The 20,269-nt window shown below is 41.5% G+C and overlaps 1 protein-coding gene across 4 annotated transcripts; it reads right to left on the reverse strand.

Annotated features, from left to right (window-relative positions):
* Positions 1-2,010: 2,010 nt before the first annotated feature.
* LOC115547590 (prolyl 4-hydroxylase subunit alpha-2) lies at positions 2,011-17,545 on the reverse strand. 4 transcript variants are annotated; one of them, XM_030361925.1, is made up of 16 exons: positions 17,391-17,545; positions 11,990-12,085; positions 11,248-11,344; positions 10,399-10,550; positions 9,414-9,551; positions 7,291-7,530; positions 6,919-7,115; positions 6,559-6,735; positions 5,941-6,011; positions 5,673-5,772; positions 5,118-5,171; positions 4,704-4,769; positions 4,350-4,418; positions 3,798-3,894; positions 3,391-3,443; positions 2,494-2,751 (listed from the first exon to the last, which is right to left on the reverse strand). In XM_030361925.1, the coding sequence occupies exons 2-15, from the start codon at positions 12,069-12,071 to the stop codon at positions 3,424-3,426; spliced, it is 1,560 nt and encodes a 519-aa protein (XP_030217785.1). In that variant the 5' UTR covers positions 12,072-12,085; positions 17,391-17,545; the 3' UTR covers positions 2,494-2,751; positions 3,391-3,423. The 4 variants fall into 4 exon arrangements, with proteins under 4 accessions (XP_030217782.1, XP_030217783.1, XP_030217786.1 ...); XM_030361922.1 differs by lacking the exon at positions 3,391-3,443 and having other exon boundaries at positions 2,011-2,751; XM_030361923.1 differs by lacking the exons at positions 3,391-3,443; positions 4,704-4,769 and adding an exon at positions 4,830-4,889 and having other exon boundaries at positions 2,011-2,751.
* Positions 17,546-20,269: the final 2,724 nt, after the last annotated feature.

A 20,269-nucleotide genomic window follows, 5' to 3' on the forward strand; every position in this document is an offset into this window, starting at 1 on the left:
GTGACTGCTAATAATGGAGTGCCAATTTGTACACGATAGTCATCTTTCCCCAAGAAAGGGAAAACAACTCCCAACTGATTTATTTCAAAATAAATATAACAGTTTAAGAATCGTGGGTTAAGCTCTTATCAGCTGTTGTTCAGATTCAAGGCAGTCAATGAGGAATCTAGGTTGGAGAGCAAGGGCCTTGTATAACAGCTGTATAACAGACATTTCAATCAAATAAATAAAATAACTATCAAATTAATAAATAAAGCTCATATGGCAAATAAAATGTATTCCAATGAATCATATGGAGCACTTTAAAGTGAAAGGAGCAGTCCTTTCCGCAATCAGCAGACAAGGCTAGCCAATTTTTTTTTTTTATAAAGGGTCTATTCTTGACCAACCCATATTTGTTGGCAAGCAAGCCGTTGGTACCTTTTAGTTCTGCTGAAAACCTTCCTAAAGTAGCTTTGGTTGATATTGACATACCTGATCCATAAAATGGTTAGGATTAGGTGTTAAAGTGTAAGAAAACCCAGTTTTAGCTGGAATTTGAACACCATGAGCTTAAAAGTTTTTGAAGAAATGTATAGGAAGGAGTGGGGCTTGTTACTACCCACAGCAACTTTGTAATACTTTTTTAGTATTGTCTTGTATGATACTAAAAACCTTTATGAGCGTTATAATGAGCATAGCTATACATCAATGTGTGATATGCGCCACACAATGTGCCTCTTAAGCGTCTTATACTAAGAAGCTTAACCTTCACTCGGACGCAGAGATAAACCATAAATAAACCGTTGCTCACAGAGTTCCACTCATCCACACATATCGTAGCGGTATACTATACGTGTTCAGAAAACCTCTCTCGGTGGTGATCATCAAAATCAACTGCTGTCCAGAATGAGCTCCACAGATCCGCACATCCACACACAGAGCATTGTACTATATTATACGCACATAGTACAAGTGTCCATGAAGCTAAACCCTGTCTCAGACCCTGCATTCAACCGCAGCAAAGAAAGAGCTTGCTCTCCGAGGCTATAGCTAGATGCTCCTTAAAGTTGTAGTACCAAGTTGTATGAGTGGTTTGGGGAGCCCTGTTCTACTGATTGGAGCAGTGAGGAGCCTCTCAGTGAATTGGCTACAACCCCTTCTCTGTTTAAGGGGTCAGAGCTCATTTGGCCCTCACCTGATTAGGTGTAGTGCTGGCCTAATACTAGCCTCAGTGGTGGCCGGTCAGTAGAGGGCGCTAGGGCACGATAGAAACATTGCTAGTCAGGGCAGCCACGAGCCAATCTTGCCACATTTTATTTTGTGTCAGCATAGATTAACAATACCTAAAATAGACAACAACATGCCCTGAAACCTGGCCAGCTACAGATAGTCTGCATAAACCCCATCAAACAAATGATGATTTAACTGCACAACAAACAGCATTATTTCTGCCAAGATAATAATTGACTCAACATTTATGACCTGCTGGTACACTTTGTGTAGGTCCTAGACCCGGAATGTTGTATTCTCTAAAAGCAGTTCCAAAAACATGATTATATGTAACAGACAAGGCACATAGACAACTATATACAATTCAATTGTTAGTATATTATGTATTTTTTTAACCGTTTATGGTAGACGTTTTTGAACCCAGGGTATATACACTAGTGTTTTGAGTATCCAGTGCCTTTATAATCTCTCCCCATATTTTCACCTGAAGAGCATTTCTGTCAGATTAGCTACCCATTTGACTTCATCTGTTCCGTTTCATGGATTTAAGAGATTAAGAAACCCTGAATGGAATAGCATTCCTCCTGTGTGCACTCTGTGTGTGTGTGTGTGTGTGTGTGTGTGTGTGTGTGTGTGTGTGTGTGTGTGTGTGTGTGTGTGTGTGTGTGTGTGTGTGTGTGTGTGTGCGCATGCGTGTGTGTGTGTGTGTGTGTGTGCACAGACACACACACACACACACACACACAAACATACACCAACTTAATCAGATAAGATTAAAAATAATAAAGCATTCACAAGTTAAATTACATTGTTTATTGAGATAGAAAATATTTATCAACAATCAAGTCAAGTCAAGTTTATTTGTATAGCACATTTCATATGGTATACATGGACTCAATGCGCTTTTAGGAGAAACATAGAAAAACACAGTGTAATCATTTCAAACCTTCATAAATAAAAAGGGCATGGACATATGGTAAATGCCATGATACCTTTTTTTTTATATTTTTCATTTTCCAATTCTTCCTAAAATCCTAAAGTATGATTACGCTTAACCTTATATCCTTGTGTTTTTTTGAAGTTTGCAAAAGTCATACCAAGCTTTTTGGTTGGGTAAAAATTAAGTGAGATGTCACACATTTTACCTGATTTATGTCTGTAGAGAACAATCTACTAGAAAACACAACTGTTTTATGCAACGATTGTGTTCGATGCAGGTATCAAATGATGTGACTATTGGTGCAGGAACACAGGTTATTCACAAAGGTGCATGTAGTGTTGGGTGAAACCTTAACTCAACAGTAAAAACACAAAGATTTATGTTTTTACTTAAAACATAAATCGTCGTCACACTTGATTGCAAACATAAAATCTTGTTATTTATTTTAAAGTGTGAGTGTAATCAACATGAACCTTCAGTTTGATTACACAGGTAATCAAACTGCGTAACAAAGCGGTTACGGCCTATTCAGTTTCCTGGTGTCAGGCCACAGGGTCTTCTGAACTCTTGTCCTCTCTCGTGAATCCATTTGTTTGACACTGTCAACAGAGAGACACTCACTTTCAACTGGGAGAATTAGAGTTAGTTAGAGAGAGCAAGAGCGGGAGAGCGAGAGAACTTATGTAAATAAAGCTTCATGACTCATAAGATGTTGATATAAACATCTAATGTTGATATTATACAGCTTATAGATTATAGATTCAACAATCTATAGCACAATTGCTTCAGGTCTTTAGGAAACAGCTACAGAAACTATCCATATTTGGAACATTAAGGGCGGGAATTGGTTGGGCCAAAACTATTTGGTCAAAACTAACGATAAAATCCACAATCACTTTTTAATGAAATAGAACTGGGGACCTCCCAAAAGGCATTATGCGCTTATATATATATAACAGCGCAACCATTTCATTCTTCTGGGAGAAGCTTGAAGAAGATTGAGTTAGTAACACATTTTGTGTTTGGAAATCACCAGATCTCTTGGATGCATTAGCTCAAGTTGGCTTGCTGATCAACAACAGGAGCGAGAAAGCATCCTCATTGCTCGGCTGTTACTACGGCTCCCCTTACTGGCTTGAGCAGTAAACTACCATTTGGGTTGCATTTGAGCCTACGCACATGACGGATTCTTTGAAAAATAAGAAGCTCTGGGAACCACTGAACTACCTTTGACCTACCTGGATTATTTTACCGTTTTGACGTTTTTGGTTTTAGTGACAACAAGATGCCCCTAGATTGTACAGGTATAATTAAAATCCAACCAAACATTATATGAATTTTCAATTCAAGACGGTTTATCCTTCTATGCAGCTTTTTAATGTAGTTCTGAAGCCATGCTGCAAATACATCTTTGAGTTCAATTTCAGGTATTTTAAGAATAATGTACAAGGCGTGAGCTTTGCTACATTTTTATTATAGTAATTGTATGTAAATGCATGAGTGCAAAGTGAATGTTCTTACTCTTGCCTGTTTAGCGCGTAGTTGTGGATTATCCCTAACCTACATTTATGAATCACAATATGGGAGCATGAAGTTGCATCTTACCAAAAGGTGTAGATACTCATTCACCAGAAGGCTGACTCACCCCACTTGTTTCCTACCAGTACCGGACAGGCAGCGTGTCTGGTCCTATAGTCGCCCTCCCCACTACTGAACAGGTTGTACCAAAACACCGCCGTCCCCTGAGGAGAGAGAGATAGCCATGTGACGTGAGGACTGATGCTAGGAGGTCCGAACGTTGATGTTGAACGTTTTGAAAAACTGCAGATTTTTTGTGGAAATAATTATTATTTTATTTATATTATTATGAACAAACAATATTTTTCATAAAACATTACAACAGTCGTTTGCCCTCGAATAATTTCACTTTCGAACGACGAAGAGTACAGTTGTTCTGCTGGGTTTCAATCCAATATGTGACATACTTTCGTTGTCGATTAACAAGCATTATTAACGAGTGTTGAAGCCGAAATTTGGCCAGGCTGTCCACTAGTCTCATCAGCAAGGGTCTAATCATAATACCTATCACCAAAACTCACCACCGGCCTCCGGCGTCAGCACATCAGGCGTACCTCCGTGCAGAAAGGACCAAAGGAATGGAAGGAAAGTACAAACTCAACATGGTGCTATGCCTTACCTTCTTGGGCCTGATCGCTGCTCCAAAGTCGGGAAAGACAGTAGCTCCACCCGCTTCGACATCGCTCATCTGTGGGGGAAATTTCAAATATAATACTTTCAGATAGGGCGATTCCATTGAAGAGTACCGGAGGGTTCTCTGTGTTCCTCATGGAGGTTTCATCCCTTTGGTCTTTCCATGGCCTTTAGGGCCTCGACTAATGTGGGCATGTCAAGTAGAGCTGTTAGACTAAAACAAATCCATCCCGACTATTAGTAGATTAGTCATACATTTCCATTGGTACATTGGTATCTATGCAGTTCTGATTTAGTGTTTACCTTATTTTTTTTATACAGATTATGCACATGTACTTACATAGTTCAAAAAAGTTGCCACACGATTTCCAGTGCCTAATCTTTTGAAAGCATCAGGCTCATCTTTCTATGAAGATAAAAACACACACAAACACCACAAACAGACACACACACTAAAAGTACTTACATAGTTGAGGTAAGTGGCAAGTCTATTTCCATCGACCAAGAGGTTGCTGTCAAAAGTACGCTGCAACAGACGTTTATAAACTTTTAACCAATCAATGTTAAAAAGATTATACTTTTGTGTCCACCGTTAGGCATTAAGTAACCCAGATAAAGTCTCCCAAATCAGACTTTAAAATAATATTTAAAGTCGAATTGCATGCAGGCACGCACGCACGCACACGCACACACACACACACACACACACACACACACACACACACTGAATCACAAATAAATAAATAAAACTCACCCTGGAGAAGTCAAAGTGTGGTTCGTACTGCCCTCCAACTCCATAGTTCGCCACCTGGGTTGGTGCCATGCAGGCAGACAAAACAATTATGGTTTAAAGCAGCTGAATGTAAAAATATGCAATGCAAGGCTGTAAGGGTAAGATATTTTGAATCTCTCTGCAAATCATAAATTGAAAACAGAGAGAGGGAGAAAAAAAAGAGAGAACATCTGTCCATCCAAACAGGCAACTCAATTGAATAAGAGATGTTGGTACCCCTTCTTAAACCCCGCTCCGGAAGTGGTGTATACTATCGTTGGGTCTTGAAGAAGATATTGGCAAATAACTGTTGTTTCTTTGGTGGTTGTATCTTATCATCTTTTACAAGGTCATCTTACAATGCAGGATACTTTCCGTCATCACAGTTCTGAATTGTAAATCTACAGTCAATGTTCAACAACAACAAAGACATTCTACATAACGATGCCTTTTATTGTGCACCTGAGTGAGGTAATCAATAACGAATGGCATGTGACCTTGAGTTCAGTATGGCTGACATGCTGACAATGACCTCACCTGGAGTAACTCTGCGGTCCTGACAGTGAGGCCTGTGATGTCTTCTATCCTCTGGTTGACTCTAGCTACCACAGGATCATCCTCCCCTTCGAGCCAGGCACTGGAGAACACACACATGCACACTAGATATTTAAAAGCCTAAATTAATAACAGTAACAAAAAATTAATACAGTTTAGACAAAATAACTAATCAAATACCATAGTACTACTCAATAGTACCATGAAAATTGCCTAGCATTTGAATTGACAATAGCTTTGAATTAGTCACCTTTTTGATACTCTGTAGTTTGCTGTTGTGAGAACACCTGTTTTGGGGTCTCTGACTGTGGCTCTAGCAAGCTGGGTCAGGAAGAACAACAAGAGGAAGTAGCTGTTAAACTCAACAAAAATGAGATTAAAATAAACAAAAGTAAAAACGTAGAATTCCTTTTTTGTTGCTGGATTAGGATTTTGACCTCTTGGTTATAAAATAGTCTTATAAATCAGTTACAAATGTCTTAGAAAAACTTGAATATATACGCCTTCCTCTAGGCTTGTTGCTCAATCCATCAGAAACACTTGAAGACGGATGGATGACTGTACCAGCAAGAAATATATTCTACTATCCATGAACAATTACTTTTCGTGCTCTGGCTTGACCCTTTGCAACAGGTCAACAGGGGGGTCACTGACTGGCAGGTACTGACTTGAGACTTGAGACGGTGCCTAGCCCCTGTATACAGGGGTAAAAGTTAGATGACATGTATCTAAATACCCTGTAAGCCACTTCGGATAGGATCACCTACTAAGATCACCTACTGAATTACTTCTGTATGTTCATGTTAATGTCACGGCGTCTTTAAGTAGCGCAGGACTGAAGGGTCTGCGGCGTTTGGCTGAGGCTCACGTTGGGCTTTGCGAGCTGCTTGATGGTCTCGATCTCATCGTGGGACAGGGCGTTGAGGTAGCGCACGATGCGGGGGCTGTCCCACTCGTCCTCCTCCATCATCGGCCTCAGCAGCAGCCGCGGGTTCCTGTTGCCGTCATGGTAACGGCAGAACAGGCCGCTCCGCCTCTTCTCTGTCTACAAAGCAGTAGTTGAGTTCAGTAGTTTCACAAGAAGAAACTACTTTTTGGGCGAAGAGATATTTGAGATTCACTGCTTCACTGTTGAAAACTTTTTTTTTTTTAATTCAACCGCTCCATCTTTCTATTTTCCCTACCATTTCCCATGCTTTGTGATCATGAACTTGAATCATTTCCTCACCATTTGGACCCCTTCTCCTCTGCAGAGGGCCTCGTAGACCTCCCTCTCCGGCAGGTGGTCTTTAGGCCTGGCATAGGTCCCGATCTGGATGGGCTCCTCGAACGAAGTCAGCTCGGACTGCTTCACCTCCGTCAGTTGCTTGGAAAGGAGCTGCTCAAAGTACCGCAGGTTCGCCCCGGCCCTCTGGTGGCCAGAGTCTGCAAGCACAGATTCAAAGATTGAATAACTCAGACTGGTGCGGCAACCTCTACAGTCAATGCATATAACCCTAGGGCCCCCAGGGGCCCCCAGGCGTCACCCTGTCCCTAGGGCCACCAGGGGCCCCCAGGGGCCACCAGGGGTCACCAGGGGCCACCAGGCGTCTCCCCGTACCTAGGGCCACCAGGCGCAGCGTCAGCTCGATGGCGCGCGGCAGGTCGCCCATCTGGTAGACCGAGTAGCTGAGGTAGTCCAGGACGGTGGCCTTGGAGGCCACGGAGTCCTCGCCCATGTCCAGCTGCCGCAGGGCCTGCTGCATCCACAGCACCGAGTGGTAGTAGTCGCCGTCGTTGTAGGCCGTCTTGCCCATGTCGAAGCAGTCGTCCACCGTCAGGAGCACGTTGGAGTGGAGCCCTGGATGGAGGCGGTGATGGGAGTGTCAAGGAAGCCTTTTCTCTGAATATGCAGCATATACTGAGAGTTTGTTGTTGCGTGTTTTTTGTGGTTGCCATACTGTTACCAAGGAAATATTGAAGAGGAAAAAAAATTGGACTTGGTGATTTGTTTCTTCATTCCTTAAAGGCCGTGTTGCAGGGTTTCTTTTCCAACGAATTTGTGCAATTTGCTTGTTGGTATTTAAGATTTAAACTGTTATTTATTGTATTAAATGTTGTTAGGTGTCACAAAACGGAATGTTACACGAAAAAGTAGGTACTATTTTAGCAGTTTGCTATTGATTCTCATTTCCCCCAGAATGCATTGCATGACGTCACGTTGGGGAGACACGGACCAAAGCCGCATTGAGACCCTTGAGAGTAGAGACTAGTAAGAGAGTGTTCAGCAGATTATACAGATACATAGATAGATACATAGATATTATATATAGTTAGTTAGTAATTGCTGTCACTAGATATAAAGAAAACGTTGACTTTCACTCAGTGCTATTCACTGACAGTACAAATAAATAAAAGTGTCGTTATTGTATGCATTGCTGTTCATTGACTCGCTCGAGCGCTCGTTGCTGGTTGCTAAATGATAGCAACTCTACACTCATTCTCCTCTGACCACGCACTTAATTGGCTTTGACCGCCATCAGTTCTCGGCAATTCCTCATTCGCCCTCTCACGTCTGACAGGTTCGAAATGATACTGCTGTGGGACATCATACATGTTATTTGTGGTTCTTGCCACCTCTTAGACGCCATAGTTCTAGTACTAGGCTGAGGCTACCATCCACCACGTCTCCCCAACGTGACGTCATCGCCGAATGGCGCTAGAAAACACCCACTACTGCCAAAAACAACAAAAACTGGACTTTAACACTATTTTTGAGACATTCTATAAATGATACACATATTTTGAGTGCTTTATGTAGCCATTAATGAAAACTTCCGGTTAAACTTCAGGTTAACTTCCGGTTAACCTGCACGTAGGCCTTTAATGGGCCTTTAATCAAGGGGAAAAAATACTTTTGACCGTGTGTGTGTGTGTGTGTGTGTGTGTGTGTGTGTGTGTGTGTGTGTGTGTGTTTGTGTGTGTGTGTGTGTGTGTGTGTGTGTGTGTGTGTGTGTGTGTGTGTTTATGCGTGCATGTGTGTATATAATATATAGAACATCATTCATTAAAAGATCCTTATCAAACCATACATATGGCATTTCATCATTCATTTGTCAATTAAACACCAATCATACGCAATATGCAGTAAAAATCCTCCACTCTTCTGGAGCTGTACTGTAAAGTGTATTACCTAAGGTTTTCTGTGTCACTGGGCAGGTTGAGATATGTTAAGACTAAGCCTTTGTAGATAACAGATAAATGAACGCTCGGGCGCATGCACAATGCTAAGTATCCAAACACACGCATCCACCGAAAGCTTTACAGCAAAACTCAGACAAAGACAGACATGCAAGACCATGGCTGATGAAGAGTAATGGAATTTTACCCTAATCAGAAATCAGAAATGAACCCTCAGCCTTTTTGTATAAAAGAGTATGTGTACACACTGTGTTACCTTAGTTTCCTGACAAGTTGGCTAATCTCACTCACTCAGAAGCGCCAATCAGATATAAGTGCAGATGCCCACATGCACACAAACGAACACACAAACACACACCTCCCTCCCTTCCTCCCCCCTCCCCTAACCGTGCTGCTTTCTCTCCCCAACATGCTGGTGTTACAGGAGGGTCATCCCCACTGTCTTCTCCACAGCATAGCATGGCAGTGATCCAGGTGAGTGCTTTTTAGCATCTTGGCCTGGGAGAAGCTCTCCGGGCCAGCTGTTGCATGAGTGAGTGCTACCTGGAAGCTTGCCCCGGGAGAAGCTCTCAGAGTCCAGCTGGTACGTATCCTGGAGCCGCATGAGAGCCTTGGCAGCCCCCTTCTCGTCCTCCTGGTCTGGGAAGAACGGCCTGTGTGTGGATATGTTGGAAATGAACCCTGCAGGAACGAGGAGAGGACATCAAATTGTTGTGTTTTGGAGGCAATATGGGATCATTCCGTATGTGTAGATAGAAGGGACCATGTGACAGTGGCACCATGGAAGGTTAGACGTGGCCATGAGCTTCACTATGTCTTCGTTTAAATTTTCTTTATGCCAGTGCACCAGCCTTGATTGAGCAAATGAAATAACTTCTCTTCTCCATATGGTTGCAGGCGGAGGTACGTGCATGGAAGCCATGGAAAAAATGGAGCTTAATTCATACACTTGTGTTAACCCTGCAATACACCAATCAGCAAACAGCCCATTGAATGTCCGTGAACAGATTTTGAAATTAGATCAGGGGAGAGAGGCAGTGAGAGAGAAACAACAGAAAACTAAACATTGTGAAAAATCACACTGGAAATGTAATGTTTGATATAAACAGGCAGGGTTTCACTGAAATAGAACTGCCATTGAAGACTTTAAATATTATGACATCCCAAACACTGAAAGAGTATTACAGAAACCGTTTTAAAATCTGAAGTTTAGCAGGACAGTACCGAACAAAATGACTTGTTTCAATATACCACCACTGCATAACCATTAAGACATGTTGAGGCCCGAGCAGAAATACTTATTTAAATATTGGCAGCTTGAATCTTTCACACGACCACGCACAGCCACACCCACACGCACATGCACACGCACACGCACAAACAGACACAGACACAGACACAGACACAGACACAGACACACACACACACAGACACACACACACACACACACACACACACACACACACACACACACACACACACACACACACACACACACACACACACACACACACACAGTGGTGTGTACCTTCAGAGGGGTCTTGCAGCACCAGGCTCTCCAGTTGGGACCACTCTGTGTGGAGTCTCTTCATCAGCTTGTAGGCGTTGACCGGATGGGCCAGGAAGCCCTCGGGATCTGAACTGGAGACCTGCGTCAGGGAGTCCAGTTTGTTGGCCCAGCTAACAGAGGATGAGGTTGACTTTAGTATTGCTGCAGATTCCTCCACATCTTTATTGGAATACGAGGGCAGAATATAGGAATCAGAAAGGGTATTAGACACATGGTCAGTTTTATTTTTGGGATTTATGTTAGTCTTAAACCAGAAAGTAAATTTGCACGCTGATTATTGCATTTTGCAGTGCTCTTTCTAGTGCTTAGATTGCTGTTGTTGTTGTTGGCATTCCCCGCCTTTCTGCTCAACCTTTTCAAACTTTAGCACACTTGACCTTGTACAGCGCCCCTTGCTTGATTATACCTAAGTGCAAACGCATTCTGGTCACCTCGTCCAGTGGCAAATGTGAGCTTAGTTTTTATTCAGATTAACAATGTTAAGTCATTGTTTGAGCTAATGACACAAAACTTTGCCCTTAAACTCTTGAGGCAGATGACCTCTATAAGTTTCCAGGCCCAGGATCAAGTGGAATTGCTATTGATAGAATATGGCACAATTAGGATTTCCGCATAAGTTGGCTATTTTGAATTTGATCAAAAAGCATGTCAATAGATAGAGCATGTGTACTCAATTTTGGATAATTTGCACATAGGTTTTATTTATCTAATTTCCAACATTGTCTTCCAGAATTTTCTTCGAATCCATGGTCTCAGCCAGTCTGATGCCGCATTACTGTGGTGGAGTTTGATGTAGTGACCTCTGACCTTTTCACTGCAGCCAGCTTGGACTCCTCTGCCAGGATGTACTCCTTTAGGGACTGCACTAGCTCCTTCTCTGTGTGGATCAGGTCTGTCATCTGACCTGCAGATAGAGGGAGAGGTGGAGAAAGAGAAAGAGCCATAGTCAAGGTTAAAAAATGAAGAACCTAATGGTGGATGAATATGGGGAAGCACATATTCATAATGTCATTGCAGACCCATCCTCCATACATTAACCAGGGTGGGATATATATGGTTTAGCCTGGGTCCAGATAAGCAGCTCGCTGCAAACCTGCTCAGGCTTTTGTATTATTGTTTAATAAAGTATTTAAGTGTGTATCCAAGACATAAATTTGCGTCACAGACAGGATGCAGAAAAGGGACAAACAGCATCTTCTGGCCATAGTACCACGTCATCTGATGCCCAATGTCTATCCGTAGGCTAGCTTTTTGGTTTTGGCAGTTGCTCATGTAGCAAGGAGATCACATGTAGATTGGCCATATTCCCAGTCTCAGGACATCCTGCTAGTGATTTATTTGACTGTTTTGTATATTGCTGTTGTCCATATTTGTTTCGCTATTCTACTGTGTTTTTGGTATTTATTTACTGATATTGTATTATAGCTGCTCTTTTTTAGATATTTATTTTGTTAGTGGATATATATTTGCTATATAGATGTAGATATATAGATAGATATATAGAAACAGTATATATATATATATATGGTTTAAGGGTCGCCCAGCTTACCTATGGAGGTGAAGATGTCTTCCTGTATACTCAGAGAGCAGCAGAGCAGGGTCCAAACCACAACAGACAGCAGCTTCCTCATGGCTCCTCTTCAACCTTAAAAAAAATCCATTTGAATCAATATGATCACTCATGGCATTATGCCATTACTTCTGGGAGGACAAGGCAAACAAAGGAAAAAAGATTTGGCTTGGTATTACGAGTAGGGATAGCATAAAACTCTTGTGCTATCCCTGGTTAACTCAAGGACGGTCAACTTAACTGCAAACCTGAATGGACTGCTCATGCCCTGTAATGTAATGTTTTGATTGTTTTTTAAAAAACAGATTTTTTTTATTATCCTATTTATTTAACCTATTTATTCTATATTCATATACTATCACATGCTCACGTGCCATTTTGGGGGTCCTGAGAGCAAATTTATTGCTCCATATGTCTAACATGTTGAATGACAATAAATGAAACTTGACTTTACTTTAAATTGACAATTTACATCACTGGCAACATATTAACTGTAACCACTTAAGGGGGAAGTGAACCCAAAATTGTTTTGTTACATATGTTTTAAACCTGGTTTTACCATATTGCCGGGTTAAACAAACAAAAAAAACGTCCTCTGAAATCGAGAGCCAACAGGGTTACTAACAAAAAATTACATATATTGGAGGGGAAATCCTCCAAGGAAAGAGGCAGGCGGTAGGTGTTTGGCTCTCCTCTACATTTGGAATAGTCAAATCATCATACCGAGTCGACCGAAATTCTCTGTCAACCGATCATGGATTTAACAAAATAATAATAATTTGCATTATATTAACCCAAACAGAAATGTCAAGGCGGCTACTGTAGGACAGATTGGAGAGTTAGAAGGAGAGCAGAAAAGAGCAAGCTGAAGTTCTCTGTGATAAGCCGCTGACTGGTTAGCCTCTGCGTAGACCACCTACGCTAAAAGTAGCTGAGAATATAATTGTCCCAGTGGCGCACCACAGCCACAAACCCTAATTATCCCAGCACCAAAAATAGTGCAGGATAATCAGTGTGTTTGTATACCAAATACAATCTTATTCTGTTGTAACTGGCACTTAGTTTGAATAAGTGATCATTCGGAACACATTTGGACTCTTAATTAGAGCTGCATTCCCCTAACATTAACAGGATCTAACTCTGCAAGTCAATGGAAGTTGCTAATGGCCCTTGTTGCAAACAAGCAAATTCTTTCAAGCGTAACCCTTGTTCACATGGATTCACGCAGGACGACAACCCCTTCTGGTCGGCACAGGGAAAACGAAGAAATAGCCAGATAGAATGGCAGGACGGAAAAACAAAACACGCATGACGAAATGCTGCTATGGTGATGGCGTAGTCCTGCCAACCTCCACAATAATTGTATCTGGTTTGCTGTCTGCCGGATCTCTGCACACATCTAATATTAATTAAAGTGGGAAGAGTAATAATTACAGAACCACTTATTTCATCAGTTCATAACTCTACCTTTGGTTGTAATGAAGCTCATCAAACTCAGCATCCTGATTCATATCTTTCCGGACATCCTACAGCAGAGTGCCTATTCCACTCTATATTATTTAATACAAGAAGCCTCTCGTTTGTCATCTTGGAATTATTTTATTGTATGCATCTTCTCTCTTACTTTCTCTCTCACACACAACCCATGGGCCCGATTATTTCATTCCGACCGCTAATATTCTGTATGAATTTGAGTACATTTTGAAACACTCTAACCCTAACCCTAACCAAGGCCCACCTTGTGTCACATTCAACTTTTTTACACTGCCAAATATGCCCGTTTTATGCCCGCCTTTTACCGGCATGGTCTGCTCCTTTACACTGACCAAGGTTATATACTAGCTTGATTTTGCACCCCAATTTACTTTCTCAAATCCTCTCAGATGTTGCTGCGGTGTCTTTGTTGTCTCTACAACAGAGACAACGCAGCAACATCAGTATGCTACTTATTCTATAGAGGTCTACTCTCCCTGTGTAGCCCCACCTGCTCCAATGAACCAAGAAAGCCGGCTCCATGACAAAGGTGGAATATACCCCCTCGGATTTACACAGGGTGTACCAAGCTGCGACCGTACCGGCTTGGCAGTGCAAAAATGCAGTGCAAAGATTCCCAGACCTGCTACGCTGAAGCAATGAACCAAACCAGAGCACAAAGCCTCATAAGATGAAAAAATGTAATATTAATGCAGGAAATTGTTCCTAGCTGTTTAGTAGGATCACTAGCCTAACTTAATGACCAGCAGACGTTGATAATAAGATGGCAACTTACTCATAACTAAAAGCCTTACATATTTGAAACCCCTAAGGGAAAACAAACAAGGCTTAGCGTTAGAAGCACACACACAAACCCACACCCGCACATATAAGCACACCTCGCTACAAACTGGTTGAGACCGAGCCAACAGATCAATCCCCGGTGTCCTGGCCCAACCAGGCTCATTCAATCTGGCCCCCATATCATCCTCCTGTAAAATTGGCTGACTCATTAATTCCCTCACTCTCCACCTCTAGCTGGTGTGTGGTGAGCGTTCTGGCGCTGATAGGCTGCCTTGCATCACCCAAGTGGGTGCTACACACTGGTGGTGGTTAGTGAGGTCCCCCCCTTCACTGTACAGCGTCTTTGAGTGTCTAGAAAAGCACTATATAAATTAAATCCATTACTATTATTATTATTATTATTAATCTCTCAGAAAGAAAGTTTTTAGCCCTGAGGGCCAAAAACACAAATAATTGTCTCAAGACTTCATTGATATTATTACTGAATATGCAATACATGTTGGATTATGCAACCTAATTTCCAGCCAATCAGAACAAGAACACGTTCTGACAAATTCATGTTTCCCAGCCGGTTCTCTGAAGAACATTCCTGCTCTGACAAGAGACAAGCTTGCCACGTATCAGACAGGGACACTCAGTGGAGCCAACAAACTGAAAATGCAAGTGTCAAGTAATGAGGTTCCTTGATAGATTTATAAATCGTATAAATATCATTTTTGGTCTTTAGATTTTTGGTGGCTCTGTCCTGCAAAAAAAATAAAAATCTGAACAGATTTTTTTTGTCATAGACACAATAGTCACTGTACATTTTGTAGCCTACGGCATGGTCAATATTACATCTTATGTATGTTTCTTTAGCAAGTCCTCTGATCCTATCCATGTAAATTAAATCCATAGACCTATCATTATTGTTAGTAGGCCTATATGCTACTCGTGAATCTGTAGAGATGGCACAATTTGAAAAAAAAAATAAAATTTACTTGTCTTGTTGAAATAGGAAAGACTCTTTCAGATCAGACTTGGTCTAAAGACTGGACACTTTTAGATTGCCGATATCAACATACAACAAATTTTTTCCTAATATCGCACTGATCAGATTGATCTGAAATCGTATTGATCTGAAATGTATCGGCTCTCAGTGAGCTAGGCGGCTACTGAGATTAGGAAGCACAAGAAAGGCGGGATATTGAACATCCAGCTGAATGCATCATTGTGGATATCATTGCTTGAGTTGCTGTCCGTCTGAAACAACCCAAATATATGAAATGCCTCTTAAACCAATAAATCTGAATTTACGATAGGCTATAATATAGGACTACAACTAAAATCAACAATACAAGGCTGGGCACGCCGAGGAGAACCGTGGCGAGCCAGGCCAGTACTATAGTAAAGTGGAAAAACGTCATGACATATAGCAGCAGGTTGGTATCTGTCTGGCCAGCTGTTAATGTCACCTAGTAGGCTAACCCCACGGTGTGTGGCGCATTTCCTACAACATCGCTACACAATGGCAGCACCAAGAAAGTATCACAAATTAAATTGGGATAGCAGGCCCCCCGCTGGCCTAGAACTCTTTTTTCATTTACATTTTGTTTGAAGGTTTATTTCAATTCAAATTCAACACCATGCTATCTCTAGGGGTTTTGCCGTTATGAGGTATGGCCTATTGTAGAAACATGCTGTTGCAACTTGCAACATGGCCTCCTCCTTGGAAGAGGACCCGCTCCCTAGGGAGATATAAAGGATTTTTCTAGGATAACGAAAACACAACAATTCTTATTATCATGGGATTACTCACACATTAAACCGTCTAATAAGAATAAAATAGCAATAAATTACTTTTGGTGCTATTAGGCTACTATCATTTATAGTCATGGTTTAAACAATGTCAATATGCCTAGTTTAAATAGTGTATTTTTGAGGGAAGTCTTATTTTTACTTTTTTTTTTGAGGGCCCGTGACCCAAAACCATTTACTTGTTTTTCACATTTTATTTGTAATTTATCTTATATGATCCTCAACATGGTCATCTGTAATTTCTTCAGTGCTACAGAAAGAAGACCCCACCAAGAAATGGTTAAAATCCTATGTTTTTCCCCAAACACGGAACGTTTCACTCTGCTGCAAAAGCGGGTGGCCTCGTGGACGAGCAAGGGGCTCCGGCCGCGCGGTGGGTGTGGGCGAGTGTAGCTCAGTCTGGGCGTCCGACAGAAAGCTCTTCGGCTAAGGTGTCTCTTGATTGTGAATCGCCGTATGAGTAGCGGTTTATTTTACGTCCTCGTCCGAGTGAGGCTCAGGCTTCCCATACACCTTTAGTATAATAACACTACGGTGTATGGCACATTTCACATACAACATCGATCATTATAGCCCTCTTACACAACGACGGTACTAAAAAAGTATCACAAAGTTCGCGTGAGTCGTAACCATGGTGATATCACGCCCACCTTTTACTAAAGCTCTCACCCCAAAACGCCTATTTTTTTTTATCTCGTAGTGTTTGAATTGCAGCTGAAACAAGGGGTTCACTGGCTCTTTAAAATAGGAAACCATGACACGGTGCTGTCTCCTCGAGACAGTACCACAGAACAGGGTGACGTCACTCGCAGTAGTTTCGAGAAATCCACAGACGGGAACTCCTTGATGTTCTGTAAGCTAAACTGTACTGCTGGCAGTAAAAGCAAGGGGAATACTCAAGTTTCTGTAGACACTGAGCTTTTGTTACACCTTGGAAACATTTAGCATCAGCCCAGAACGGCGTAGAGACAGATATGCGAACAGCATCTTGCAAAGTTCAAAAACTTTCCCTTTCGCAATATAGGGTTTAGGTTAACCGGTCCAATACGCAGACCAGTTCATGGACACACAGATGAAAGAAAGAGCCGATGTACAACACAAAACATATGATCAACCACTTTCTTACTTGGTCATGGCTCATCACACTGACCATAACAAACGTGTTATTACATCAAGTTAACAATATAACAATCCCAGCATATTTAGGCAACAAAAGAGGCAAACATAAAAAAGTGCACAGCTCATGGACAACAGTCATGAGCTTGGTATTTGTTTAACTGTAAATAACATTCCCATTCAGTCTTACCTTTATTTTTTTATCGTTTTTGAGGAGGAATGATGTCTCACAACAAGTCGTTTCAACGCCAATCGGTTCGCCCCCACGGGTTATGAAAAGAGTACGTGCTGTCTGCTGCCACGTACAGAACCGCCGCTTACGTTGGAAGAACACATCCCATTTTCCCCTAGTAAATGCGCAACGACATTCCTTTGCCTGGAAACATACTTTGGAAAACATTATTCACGTAAAAGACAGATTTAAGGCAAAATGCACGATAATCAAGTATAAGTATATTAAGTAATCCCTACCTTTGGGGCCTTAGTTCGGATGGTTTGTATTGTTGTAGAATGGAATGGTCAAATACATTCAATGCATTTAATTACTTGGATTTCTTCTATACTGTATATCCTCCACAAAACATGAATGAAAATGCCTTTTCTACAAAACAATCTACTATAATCATTAAGGTACATGTATCAATGCTGCCGGTCACGTTTACACGCTACTTTACATTTCTGGGTTGGTTTGTCAGACGTAGGCTACGCGTTTGATTTAGACTCGTTAAGTAGAAATTCTTACTTTTAACCTTAGTTAATTGCATTAAAAAAACGATATCAGGTATCAGGGTGTCATCAACCTAAATGGGCTAACTACATATTAAAAAAGTATTAAAGTAGCGTTTTGTGGCGAGCATCTATAATTTCTGGTGAGATTGCAGGTTTTTTTGCATCACCCATAGTGAACTGGCCATCGGGCATACCGGGAGAAACGATTTAGACCGCATCGGTCTAAATCGATAAAGCTTTTCCCATGTCTCTCGACAAGTGTTTGCGAAGGTATGCATCCCTTATAGGAAGTGTGTCCCCAAGCTTCCAAGTAAGGACATATAGCCAAATAATTGACTGTTGTACAATAGCTTTAACTTTTTCAAATAATTTTGGAAAAAATATTTGTTCACCGGGCCAAAGAAATCACTGTAGGAAAAAAAGAAATGGAAGCTTGCATGACGTTTCCCCAAACGTGCTCTTACGAGGGCCAAATCACTCTGCCTGGCTCTTTGGGATGGCCGGCCTCTTCTGTAACAGTAAATAGGATTGTTGACAACAAGGTTTATCTGAACAACAGGTCTACCTCGAAAAGAAATGTATATGCACTTTTTAGATTAATTTAGTTTATTTTACATTGACATGGCATATTGTCAAGGTTGTATATAAAACTATATAGGTAACTAGAATAAAATAAAATTCCAACGATTATCATTCTATTCAACCATTTTAGTGGAAGTATTGTAATACATTTTATTCAACCATGATAGTGGAAGTAGTGTAATACATACGATTTGATAGTGAGGAACATTTTTAAAATGGGGGGAGCCAAATGTACATATTGAACAACACATATTTTACATTTCAATCAGGAAAAGAGTTGCAAAACTGAAAAGCTGGCATGCATGCATATCCATATATCCTTTATCCTATATGCTAGCTCATCCAAGTGTTTTTTATACAGTTATGAGGGTTGAATTCTATGCACCCACAGCTCCAGCCCACCGCCTCACGTAGGCCGATACCCTACTGACATCAACCTGAAGAGGCCCCAGTAAGAGGAGACTCCTCTTATTGAGTGTCACCCTTGGGGAAACTCCAATGACAGCGGTGCCCTTGGACTGCCTCTGGCCTGGGCACCAAATTTCCCAAATAGCTGGTCACTACATCTGAATTCCCTTGGGGAGTCAACACAGGACATAATGAATAACCTTTCCTTGGCCGACTCAAACAGTTGGGGAGACAAATCCCTCAAACTTGATAACTCGACTCCTTAAACTGAGGGTTAGTACCCTGTGGAGCGTAGGCTGCATTAAGACACTATGTTTATGTTCCCCTTTTCTCACCCACCAACAAACTGCAACAGGATGGATGGCCCAGACAGGGACAAGTGGCTCACCACCTCAAGCTGAGCAGCATCGACAGGACCGCAGTCTCTAAGCCCTTCGGATGTCTGCAGTGTGCAGGGGCTTCAACGGAAGACCCCGGGTAAGCATGCAGAACCAGAACGGATCCAGTGCGGCAACAAAGAGGTTTGTGCTGGCGGGCAACCAATGCCTGACATAAACCTCAATGTCCGTTTGGACATCCATGTGCCATTCGCTATTCCTACATGACAAGCAGAAACCATTTAAGAAATCATACACCTAGATGCCTTTTGAACAATAAACAAACCACGCTTTCTTGTTAGCAATGGCGTTCATTCAGACAGAGAGTCTTCAGGTTTACAGAATGGAGAGATATTTGCCAGGGACGAAAAGAAAAACCGGCGACACTCCCGAGACAATCCACACATGATGAAGGTTACCTTGGAAACCCAGTGAGTAAAGTGGGAGAAAAGTCATGAACAAGCACTACTGAACCTTTTTTATGCAATCTGGCAGCTTATTTCCATTTATTTTTAATTATATACAGCACCAGACTAGAGAATAAGTTAAACTGCTTAGCACCAGATGAGAGCAGGTGATAAAGAGGGAAGCCAAGTCAGGGTAAAGTGGCAATTGACTATTGAATTTTAACTAAACAAACATATATATTTATAAACTAATGGGGTGTGGAGAGGATTGTATCAGTAGTGAGTGTATGGATGAGTCACAAATGTTTAGGATGGTGTAAGACATGAGCTAGCAATGACAATCTGGTCGTGATGGGGACATGCCTAAGTTCAGGTCAGAGAAATGCAGCTGATTCGGATTGATTCAGCTTCACGATTACAGTTGGCCGTGGTTCCTAAAAGTTCAGAAACAAAAATAATTTAAAATAGAAATTAGTTAGATATTACAAAACATTATATCACCTCTAGGAGGCAGGTAGAAGCTAATTAACTGTCTCTTTCTTTTTCTCACTTTCACTCTCCTTCTC

This window comes from Gadus morhua, chromosome 7 (genome assembly GCF_902167405.1).
Source record: "Gadus morhua chromosome 7, gadMor3.0, whole genome shotgun sequence".
NCBI lineage: Eukaryota > Metazoa > Chordata > Actinopteri > Gadiformes > Gadidae > Gadus > Gadus morhua.